We start from the raw sequence: 12,278 nt of genomic DNA, 5'->3' as shown, positions 1-12,278 counted from the left end.
GCTAGTATTCTACCATGTGAGCCCTACCTCTAGCCCTGGTTTTGTTTTGTTTTGTTGAGTTTTTTTGTTGTTGCTGTTCCTGTTTGGGGGGGCACGCGGGGGGGCGTTGCTGGCTATTTTTGACATAGGATCTTCCTTTCCATTCAGGCAAGTGCCAAACCTTAACTCATCAACTTAGGCTTTCTGTCATGGCTAGAACCATATACATATGCTACTGCATCCCTCTATGGAGACAGAGTATTTCATGTATTTTTTCTGCCTGGACTGGCTTAGAACAGTGTTCCTCCTAATATCAGCCTCCCACATAACATATGATGTTCCCCTGTACAAAGAAATGGGTTGAGAAGGAGTATCACAAACTTTCTGGCTATCCTGAAGCCATAATCCTCCCAATCTCTGCTTCCCAAGTAGCTAGAACTGCCAAGAATGAGCTACTGGTACTAGGTTTGAATGAATATTCTTTACCAGTTCTTTTTTTTTCCTTTTCTATTTTTAAATGAAAAGGTCTTATCATGTAGGTCAGGCTGGCCCAAACTCTTGGTCCTGCTGTATCAGCCTCCCAATCCCATGGGGATTGCAGGCATGCACCCCCCATGCCTAGAGCTCCTTATTAACTCTTGTTAGACGTTTAGTATGGCAGAGTAATAAACCTTTGTGTAACTACTAAGAAGAAAGGGGATTCTTTACTCCCTAGCCTATCTAGTATATAAAGTTTATTGCCTTTCTTGGTTCATCACTTTTAGTTATATTAGAAGTTATTTAAAAAAATGTCTAACCATGACAGATGTTAATCTTACCCATGTCTAACAATCATCATTTCATATGTCTGAATCATTTTTTCAATAAAAAATTTAACAGGCTGAAGGTTATGTTCAGAGCAGGCTTCATGAGCACATTCTAAAAATTCCTAAAATAAAAGAAAGATGGAATGTAATTCTATAGAATGTTATTATAAAGCATGTCAGATTAAAGCTTTATTTGTTTTAATTAAGAGGAAAAACAATTAGACATAGTATCTTTAATTTGTCACTGTAAGTTATTAGTGATCATAGTACTATAGCAGTGGATTAGATGCTTCATAACATATGCTAAACATTTTAAATTAGAATAAAAAGAATATGCTAGGTAATACTTCATATTATAATAACTAGAAAAAAACAGAGAAACTAAAAAAAAACATCACAAAAGACTTAAAGACACAGGAGCACTTAGGATGCAAATAAATCTAAAGAAATTTCAATTCCAGAAAGGAGTGCCAGCTAACAGTTGCTTCTACCACTGATACTATTTTCTTTTTGTCAGTCGTGGGGCTTGAACTCTGAGCCTGGGTGCTGTCCCTCAGCTCTTCAGCTCAAGGCTAGCACTCCACCACAGCACCACTTCAGGTTTTCTAGTGGTTAGTTGAAGATAAGAGTCTCACAGACTTTTCTGCCTGGGCTGGCTTTGAACCACGGTCCTCACCCACAGTTGAGCATTGCATTGGGTCGGCTATAACAGACTGAGTTTGCTAAAGTCAGGAGAAACTAGTAGAGACTGATGAGATAGACTGGAATCTGTAGAAACCTCAATACAAGATTCCCAGGCAAAGATGATTCTTTGCACTGTCCACGATTTTTCACTGTGCATGAAATTCCACAAGAGACCAACAATTCATTTGGAAAGTCACAGATAAAGGATTTCTTTAGTTTCAGATGCTTAAATCACAAAATCCTGCTGGACAGAGGAGGTTATTACAATAAGGCAGGATAATTGTCATTCTAAAGATATTTGAAACTAGGGGTAAACTATAGCTCAATAATGATGCAATAGAATTTCAATTTGGGTCTACTCCTGATTGAATTGATCAGCAACTCAACCTAACTACTTGAAAAGGGAAAATATATTTTTTCTGTATAGAAAATAATACCAATTTAGTCTCACAATTGTTTTTATAATACTTAACATAAAATCATAACTTATAAGTAATGAGAAAGAATAAAAAACACAGATGATTTAGATATGATAATTAGTAAATAAAAACCTTAGAACAACTTTTTATAAAGTTATAAAAGAAATCAAATAAGAAGGAAAAGTACTGGAAAAGATAGAGAAGTGGAGTTTCTTTAAAAAAAAAGAAGAACCAAATTAAACACACTAAAAAACAAAAACAGAATATGTAGTTAAGAATATGTAGTTGGAGCTGGGAAGGTGGCTCAGTGGTAGAGTGCTTGCCTTGCATGCCAGAGGCCCTGGGTTCGATTCCTCAGCCCCACATAAGCAAAAAGAAAAAAAAAAAGCTGGAAGTGGCACTCTGGCTCAAGTGGTAGAGTGCTAGCCTTGAGCTGAAGAGCTGAGGGACAGCGCCCAGGCCCAGAGTTCAGGCCCCACGACCGGACCAAAAAAAAAAAAAGAATATGTAGTTAAGAGTTTACTAGAAAACTGAAAAAAGCCAAAATAATAATTAATCTTGAAAATAGGTCAGTAAAAAAATACCACAATTTACATATCCTTGGACAACTAGAGGACTATCCTTCAAACAGAAGGAATATAATTTCACCAATTTAATAAAACTTTGGAAATACTCAAGTCATCAGTTAAATTCACCATGGTGTAAATAATTCTCATAGGTTCACTTACATTATAGTCAGCTTCAGGAAGTTTAACACCAGGAAATAAATCACTGGTTATTCCATTAAATAAAGGTATGTCATGTGATAGAAACTTTGGTTCATTTACATCTTTTATTGATCGAAGAAGCTAAAATTACAAAAATGGACAACATAAGTTGATCGCCTGCAGTTATACATAATACAGCACCCCCTTAGACAAAAGTGATAATTTATTTTATATTGCTCCATGGAATCTATATAATGAAAAACTGATAGCTAAACTTAACTAAACTAATAATTAAAAATCCTTACAAACCAGATGCCAGGGGCTTACTCTTGTAATCCTAGCTACTCAAGAGGCTGAAATCTGAAGATCGAAGTTCAAAGCCAGCCCGGACAGAAAAGTCAGTGAGACTTGAGCACTGTGGCTCAAGTGTTAAAGTGCTAGCCTTGAGCTGAAAAGCTGAGGGGCAGCACACAGGCCCAAAGTTCAAGCCCCACAGCCAACAATAACAAAAACAAAATCCTTTAGCTGAAATAAATAACATAATCCAAAAATATTATTTCAACATCATACATTGCTTGAATCAATAACCCTCTCAGTTACCTACATATATAGTTCCTGACTATATAGTCTAACTTTATTTTTCTACTGATGTTTTCATAAAATACATATTTAACACATACCAGTATATCTTCATTTTCATCTGGGTATTTTAGTTTTAGGTTTCCAGCAGCCACTAAAACTGCTTTTACTGCTCGCATTCCATAGTCATAGTGAAATTGTGATGAGAGCTGCTCTGAGCAAAGCCTATAGGTCATTACTATCTTCACAGACAGAGGTTTTGCATTCAAAAATCCATAGGAGTAGAGGGAGATTTCTGCTATAAGGGCATAGTTAGGGACCATCATTGCCACTGTCCTAAAGAGAACCTGAAAATATAATAAAAGAAACACATAATTTACATAAAAGAAGCCACTTTGAAGCTAAGTACAGGCATCAAAAGACAATGAGCTGATAGTCTCCATATACAACACATTTTCATAAACTAATTTTTCACCAGCATATTTTTGTGTACTCAGTATTTTTGGAAATCTAAACAGGTATTAATGACTTACCTCCTATCAAATGAAAACAAAGGGGAATGAGAAATGTATGGGGAAACAATGCCATTATTTTTGATTAACAAACTTACACTCTTAAGAAAATATTACCTTCAGGTTGTCTGGCAATTCAGAACGTCCTGCATAGCCAGGATTCATGGTAATAGCTACAAAACAGTTTGGATTGAGCTTAAGTTCTGTCCCTTCAAAAACAAATACTTCCAACTTCTGTTGAATGGCTCTCTGGATGCAGAGGATCTGTTGAGCCACCACTGACAATACTTCTAACTCAATTCGGTTAAATTCATCAAAGCAAGCCCAAGCACCAGAAGAAGCTAATCCCTTAAAAAACTAAGAACAAGAATAAAAGCAGGTGTGGGGGGGAGGTGATTTTTTTCCTTAGGAAAGGACATTAATTCTTTTTTTTAAATAAGTTTTTTATTGTGAAAATACTGTACAGAGGAGTTACAGTTACATGAGCAAGGTAATGAGTACATTTCTTTTCAAGCATTGTTGCCTCCTCCTTTGTTTTTCCCTTCCCTCCCACCTCCACAACTACACTTCCCCACCCCTTCAGTGCCCCCCCTCCCCCCGCCTAAATTGTAATGAGATGTACAAGACACTATGTTGAAGGACATTATTTCTTAAAACAAATATTTAACTAAGTCCAAATATAGGAGTTTGCTAGAAGGATAAAAAAAAAAACAATGATTTTTTTACCCCTAAAACTAAAGTTCAAGTAATGCTTAAACAATATTTATGTTTAAATAAGACTTAAAGATATTTGCTTGAGAATATGTAGTTAGCCCTAGCAGTAAGTCTGTAGCATTTAACAGTATCAATTCAGTAATTGAACTACCTTTCCCATTGCCAGATAATCTAGCCCGTCTGAACAGTTGAATACCACACACTGGACAGCAAGAGCTTTAGCCAAGTCCTTGGTTGTTTCCGTTTTTCCTGTGCCTGCTGGTCCCTCTGGCGCACCTCCAAGATTTAAATAGAAGGCACCTATCTGAAAAGAAAAATATGTATATCAAAAGAATTCTGTGCTTAGCTAGATAAAAAAGAGAATCCAGCCGGGCACTGGTGGCTCACGCCTGTAATCCTAGCTACTCAGGAGGCTGAGATCTGAGGATCGCGGTTCAAAGCCAGCCCGGGCAGGAGAGACCGTGAGACTCCTATCTCCAATAAACCACCAAAAACCGGAAGTGGCGCTGTAGCTCAAGTGGTAGAGCGCTTGCCTTGAGCTGAAGAGCTGAGGGACAGCGCCCAGGCCCAGAGTTCAAGCCCCACGACCGACAAAAAAAAAAAAGAGAGAATCCACATAGTAGATTACCACATGGATTGTTTTTCTTATTTGTATCTTCCGAAAAAACAGTTATCTAATTACATTCAGTTACTTTTTATCGCAAACTTTTCTAGCTGTACAGAGTAAAACAGTTTAAAAAGATATGGAAGACAAATGAAAGTGAAACAAAATCTCTTGTCCTTTTTTGTGAATCAAAATAAAACTTTTCTTTATTAAGCTGATATATTCTGGTACTTTACCAGAGTTATGGAAAGCTAGCACATTTGTTATGTCAAAAATAATTTGAAAGGTGACTGCTGGTGGCTCATGCCTGTAATCCTAGCTACTCCTTTCCTTTTGATACTTCACATGTATCCATTTGCTTTCTTAAAAACAAAGAGAAACTAGCCAACAGCAAATAAAGTTAATTGAGAAAGATTTTCTCTAGAAGTGGTAGTGGAGATGGCTGAAGAGAAAAAATAATGACATATACAGGATGGTTAACAGCCCAGAGGTATCTGAAAGTGAACAGCATAAATGGAACCCATATTTGGGGAAAAAATAGATGACCTACTCTATAATTTTGTCTATGACTTGCCTAATTTGTCTTTTATTGTCTTTTATTATGTTCTTAATCTTCTACATTCCTGTCTCACTGTTCTATACTTCATTTACCAGTAAGTAGTGTTGCTGTCTACTTTGGGTTATGTATAACTCTATACATTCTCTTTTTCTTAGCTAATGTTTAAGTTTAGCCATATTTGAATGGGACTCTACTTTTACTTGAAAGGTGGCTAGAAACATTTAAAAGCATAGAAATTATAGTTTTCTCTGTAACTATAACATCTGCTTCACAAAAACTATCATGAGAGTCTATCAGACTTAACTCTTTTTAGAGAAAATAGAGTTAAGAATCAAGGTTGTATATATAGGAGAATAGGAGCAATCCACCTATTTTTGCTATGAGCCTAAATTGGCTCTAAGAAATAATGTCTACTTTAAAATAAACCTGTGAAATGGTCATTTTTACATGACCAGTTTAGATATAAGCTTTCATGTATGGTTGCATTGCAGCCCACCACAGACAACTAAGTAAATAAATCAGTCTTAACAGAGGCTGCACTGCTAATGTCCATTAATTTGATTGCTAGAAACTTTAGGCTTTTCTTCAATTTCTGGAAAATGCTCACAAATATTTCCCCTTCATTTTGACTAATAAATGTATTGATACATATTTCTAAGTCTAATGTTGATTTCAAATGTTTAATGTGATTCTGATTTTTATAACTCAGAGTTGTCAACTTCTGTCTTAGAGCACATCACAGTGTCTCATTTCACTAAAGTACCAGATATGGCATTGATGCTTGGGGGTCATCTGTTCAACAAATATTTAGGAATACCTATGTACTCATTTGCCACAGGGGTACAGAATAAAACAAACGTGGTCCTTACCCTCAGGTAATTTCCTGGAAAAAATAGAGGTTCTGCAGACATGTTTTATCATAGAACCTTGGGCATGCTACCCAAACTTGCTTTACCATCAGGCCATTGTATTCATCTCCCAATTGCTGTGAGTCTTGATTAAAAGCAAATTGTAGCTACTCTTTTCTCCTAAGAACTGCCCTCAGCTAACAGGAGCTACCACTTCAACCAACATTTGAAGGCTTGCTCATGCCCCTGAAATTTACTAGTAATTAACCAATGAAAATAAAGGAATACAAAAGTCAGATTGCTTTGCCTTAAAGTGGGATAATTCTGTGATGCATTTAAAGCTCCATTTGAGAATTAGTGTGGTTATACATCTGTGATTATACGTCTGTTATACAAACTACTAGTTTTTTTAGCTTTTTTCCCAGCTCATTCTGCTTTCCTCATTTCTTTTTTTTTAATTTAATTTTGTGAACATACTGTACAGAGGGGTTACAATTACATGGGCAGGATAATGCGTACATTTCTTACCAAGCATTGCAGCCTCCTCCTTTGTTTACCCTTCACATCCCTTCCCAGCCTCCCCCTCCCCCCTCCTCATTTCTTTATAGTTTTTTTTCTCTGAGAGCATTTCCCAATAAATTATTTCTACAAGAATCTTCATTTCATCTTTGCTTATGGAGAACTTGAAGACACTTCAGTGTTTACTCAGCCTAAGTGGATTGGTGTTTCTTGACGCAGTGCTTCAATCATCAGGTTGGACTGCCAGATTTAGCAAATAAAACCATAGAATGCAACCATACATGAAAGCTTATATCTATAATCCTAGTTATGCCTGTAATCCTAGGTAATCCTACCTACCTCTAATCCTAGCTACTTGGAAAGTAGAGATCAGGATAATTGAAGTTCTTGGCTAGCCTAGAGAAAAAGTGAGATCTCATCTCAGTAAATAGCTGAGCATGGAGGCACATGTGTGGGATCCCAATTATGCAGAAAATGTAAATAGAATGATTGTGGTCCAGGCTGCCCCTGGAATAAGTCAAAAAGCCAAAAAGAGTGGGGGTATGGTTCAAGTGATAGAGCATCTACCCAGAAAGAATACCTATGTCTTTGAGTTTAAACCTTAGTTACCCCTCCCCAAAAAAGTACAGAACATCAGCTGGGCACAATGGTTACTCAGGACAATAAGAACTTGAGGATCAAGGTTTAGAGCCAACCTAGAAGAAAAGTTCCAGAAACTCCATTGCCAATTAACTAGCTAAAGGCTGAGCTGGAGTCATAGTTCACCAACAACCTTAAGCAAGAAAGCCAAGCAAGTGAGAAGCCCTGAATTCAAGTCCTAGTATTGGGGAAAAAAACACAAAAATGAGAATGCCTACTGAAATTTAAATTTCAGATAAATAAATGTCTCTTGCAATAATTAAGTCATACACCATATAATGATGTTTCAGTCAACAATGCACTGCACACATGGTAATATATACCAGTTTAGCCTAGGTATACAGAAGACCATACCATCTATTTTTGTAAACTATTTATCTATTTATTTATCCATTCATTGCTGGTACTGGGGCTTGAACACAACTTAACACTCTTACTTTGCTTTTTTGCTGAAGGCTGATATGCTGCCACTTGAGCTCATACCTCTACTTTCCATACCATCTAGGTTTATGAATGTACACTCTGTGCTGTTGGCACAATAACAAACTCATCTAATGATATATTTCCCAGAATGTGTCTCTTATTATTAAATGACGTGATAGTATTTGTTGGTTGCATATCTACCTGTAAATCCTGTACTTATCTGGCTACCATATTCCTGCAGTTGTAATAGTGATAGTTCATCTTGCATAGTCTCTGAATCAGGCACAGACTTCATCACCAACCTATACATTTCCTTTCCTTCCTTCCTTTCAGAGACACTAATTTGGAGTTCTAAAAGCCAAGTGTGCTTTTCTCATCTTTCTATCATCTCTCTAGCAACTGAACTACAAAAATAGGTGCTATTTTCTGCAGCTTTATTTTGTCTTTATATTTCCAGTCTTTCCCTTTTTCTAATTATTAATGGAAATGATCCATGATGTTTATACAGTAGATGTAAATATTAAAAAGAAAAAAGGAAAGTAAATAATCATTACTATAATTGCACTTTAAGAGGATCTGGAATGAGGAAGGTATATTACAGATAACACAATAAATGAGGATCGTCAACATTAAATTTGGACAAAAAATATGATGCTGCACCAAAAACGAATCTTTAGTGTGCAAATAAAATGATTTAAATACATACCAATGTTCTGTAACATCTATCAGTTAGAGGGGTAATGACAAGTCGAGGTGAGTTACCAAGATATTCATAAGCATATTTTACATTGCAATTAATGATACGAACTCGAGCATTCTCATACTCCCAATAATAACGAAGCTGAGCCAGCCACTGGAAATCTGTATCGTGTGAGACACCTAGAAAGAATTAAACATACAATCCTTAAATTGAAATAATTTTTTTTTTTTGATCTTGGGGCCTGAACTCAAGGTTAGCACTCTACCACTTGAGCTACAGCACCACTTCCGGCTTTTTCTGCTTATGTGGTGCTGAGGAATCGAACCCTAGGCCTCATGCATGCAAGGCAAGCACTCTACCACTGAGCCACCTTCCCAGCCCCCTTAAATTGAAATGATTTCTAAATAAATATTGTAATATTTTTATGTATAAATTTTTGTTCTTGTTATTATAAAGGCCATGTACAGAAGGGTTATAGTTACATAAGTCAGGCAATGAGTAAATTTCTTTTTTTTTTTGGTCAGTCATGGGTGCCGTCCCTCAGCTCTTCAGCTCAAGGCTAGCGCTCTACCACATGAGCCACAGAGCCACTTCAGGCTTTTTCTGCTTATGTGGTGCTGAGGAACCAAACCCAGGGCCTCATGCATGCAAGGCAAGCACTCTACCACTGAGCTACCTTCCCAGCCCCATGAGTACATTTCTTTTGGACAATGTTACCCCTTCTCTTGTTCCCACCAAGTTTATGCCCTGTCTCTACCAAGAAGTTATAGAGTTCATTTTCAACATAGTGTGTAGTGAGTACCACTGCTGCATTTGTTCATTTTTTGTCCTTCCATTTCCCAAAGACAGATAAATAAGATGAAAAAAACAAAACAACAACAAAGAAAAAACTTCTTGTTTCCATTTCCTGGAGTTCATTTCAATAAATATTACTTTATATGATCAGAGGCACAGAAGCATTGTCTAATCTTTTATGACAATAAATATTAAAATTACTCATGCCTCTCAACTTATAGAAAATAGCATAGAAAAAAAGATTCTATGTAGAGAAAAACAAGGTCTTAGAGCATAAGTTTTTGTTTCTTAGAAGCTGTCAATACTTTACCTTTAATATTAGAGAAAAAGTCACATACCTGTTTCAATCATATCCATGACCACATCTCTAGCATGAACATCAATTGTAACCAAAGCCCCTAGAGTAATCCTGGTCTGCTTAGATAATTTTCCTCTTACTAGTTCTACAATATCATTTAGTTGATATTGGAGTTCCTTATAGTACTTCTTTAAACCCTACAAAATAATAAAGCAATTTAATTGATAATATATATAGTTTAAAACATTTTATATACTCACTCATTTATGAAAGAAAATATTGGGTAAACCTATTAAAATTAAAATTTTTCAAAGAACTGCATCATTCTAATGAGGGAATTATAACTTTGCAAAAATATAGAAAAGTTAACTATGAAATATGAAGAAAATACTATTAAAAATCAAATAACACATTACCTCTGTCCCACTGCTTATAACTTCCTGTGTCTCAGAAGTCCAGAACATTTGAGAAACACAAAGTACAACCTGGCCAGGCCATTCTCTAACCCAGTCTCTTCTTGCCGATTCTGGATAAGCCTATGTAACCAAAATGAATGTTTAACTTTAAAAGATTGCAGGAGGAAAAGAAGCCAATTTTTAACAATAAAAATGTAATATTTGTAACATTCATAGGTTAGAATCCATATAATCATTAAAAACCTTAAAATAGCCGGGCACTGGTGGCTCACGTCTGTAATCCTAGCTACTCAGGAGGCTGAGATCTGAGGATCGTGGTTCAAAGCCAGCCCTGGTAGGAGAGACCGTGAGACTCCTATCTCCAATAAACCACCAGAAAACCGGAAGTGGTGCTGTAGCTCAAGTGGTAGAGCGCTGGCCTTGAGCTGAAGAGCTGAGGGACAGCACCCAGGCCCAGAGTTCAAGCCCCACGACCAACCAAAAACAAAAAACCTTAAAATACTTTTTAAAAGACCTGAACATTAATGGCTACACTTTTAATTTTTTTGTTTATTTATGAAAGCATGAAAAACTGGGTGCCAATATGGCAAGAGTGGATTCTCTCTAGATAGATTTGATTATTGATTTTCCTAAGTTTACTTTTTTATGATCTTTATGTGCCTTTTCTAGATTAGTCATCAAATTTTTGACAAAGAATAAATATTACTTCTAATATAATGAAAATATAGATATTTCATTAAAGTGTGGAAGATCCAAATAAATTCTTTATATTTACATTATTCCTTATATTGATTTATATTTAAAAAAGGACACTATATACTCTATTTTAAAAACTGGACTAGGAGAACTCATATTATTTTATCTATAACTTTTCTAAAAACTTGTATGACCAAAGTCTATTTGTTCAATCATGCAAAATTAAACATTCTATGTCTTTGAGTTCAAAGTATGTTTTCATTTGCTACTAATTTTTTTACATTTAAAAAGGATTTAAATATTTTTAGAGAAAAACAACCATCATTTAAATTTGCTACAAGTTGATAAAATAGGATCACATCAAACCTTAAAGTTTCTGTGTGGCAAAGGACATAGCTAGCAAGCTAAAAAGAAAACCTAAGAGAATGGAAGGAAAAAAATTAATTAATAAGGTTTTTTTTATTGTGAAAATACCATACAGAGGGGTTACAATTACATGAGCAAGGTAATGAGTACATTTCTTACCAAGCATTGTTGCCTCCTCCTTTGTTTCCCCTTACCATCCCTGCCCTCCCATCTTCCCACCCCCCACTCCCCATCCATGGAAGAAAAATTTTACCAGCTATACAACAGACAAGGGCCTAATATCCAGAATATATTTAGAGCTCAAAAAAACTAAGCCCTGGGGCTGGGAAGTTGGCTCAGTGGTAGAGCGTTTGCCTTGCATGCCTGAGGCCCTGGGTTCAATTCCTCATGCACCACATAAGCAAAAACAAAAAAGCCGGAAGTGGCACTGTGGCTCAAGTGGTAGAGCACTAGCCTTGAGCTGAAGGGCTGAGGGACAGTGCTCAGGCCCAGAGTTCAGACCCCACAACCGGACCAAAAAAAAAAAAAAAAAAGTTAAAAAAAAAAAACTAAGCCCTCAAACTTAAAGAGAGTTTATTTCTCTAAAAACAAAGTAAAAATGGACAATATCTTTGTCCATAAAGGAAATGCAAATCAAAACAACAGTGAGATTCTATGACTCCCCAGTTCTAATGGCAGTTATCAAGAAAATAATAACTAATGCTGTAAACCTGTTTACTTTGCTACTTTTTTCTAATTTGTCTTCTGTCACATCATCTTATATTCAAGTTAATACAAGGGTCTTCTAATAAGTCATCATATTTTCTGTGACTAATCCATCATTTATACTATAGCCACAGTGGCTAAAATTATTAGTCAGATTACATCTTTCCCATGACTAAATTAACTTGTAGCCTTCCATTACACTTAAAAGAAAGTTAAGGGGGCAGGGGGAGGATGGGAAGGGATGGGAAGGGGAAACAAAGGAGGAGGCTACAATGCTTGATAAGAAATGTACTCATTATCTTGCCCATGT

General features: G+C 36.1%; 1 protein-coding gene across 1 annotated transcript in view; it reads right to left on the bottom strand.

The window, feature by feature from the left end:
* Window positions 1–12,278, bottom strand: part of Dnah12 (dynein, axonemal, heavy chain 12) — a 173,264-nt gene that overhangs the window by 103,988 nt on the left and 56,998 nt on the right. The window contains exons 23-30 of the mRNA XM_013010371.1: window positions 10,202–10,321; window positions 9,826–9,982; window positions 8,699–8,871; window positions 4,552–4,704; window positions 3,804–4,043; window positions 3,276–3,521; window positions 2,617–2,736; window positions 798–907 (exon numbers count right to left, since the gene is read on the bottom strand). Coding sequence (XP_012865825.1) covers window positions 798–907; window positions 2,617–2,736; window positions 3,276–3,521; window positions 3,804–4,043; window positions 4,552–4,704; window positions 8,699–8,871; window positions 9,826–9,982; window positions 10,202–10,321 — 1,319 coding nt within the window. The remainder of the gene's footprint in view (window positions 1–797; window positions 908–2,616; window positions 2,737–3,275; window positions 3,522–3,803; window positions 4,044–4,551; window positions 4,705–8,698; window positions 8,872–9,825; window positions 9,983–10,201; window positions 10,322–12,278) is intronic.

This window comes from Dipodomys ordii, unplaced genomic scaffold (assembly GCF_000151885.1).
Source record: "Dipodomys ordii isolate 6190 unplaced genomic scaffold, Dord_2.0 Scaffold12, whole genome shotgun sequence".
Classification (NCBI taxonomy): domain Eukaryota; kingdom Metazoa; phylum Chordata; class Mammalia; order Rodentia; family Heteromyidae; genus Dipodomys; species Dipodomys ordii.
Note: the sequence above shows the minus strand (reverse complement) of the source record. Positions and strands in the feature narration are given on the sequence as shown.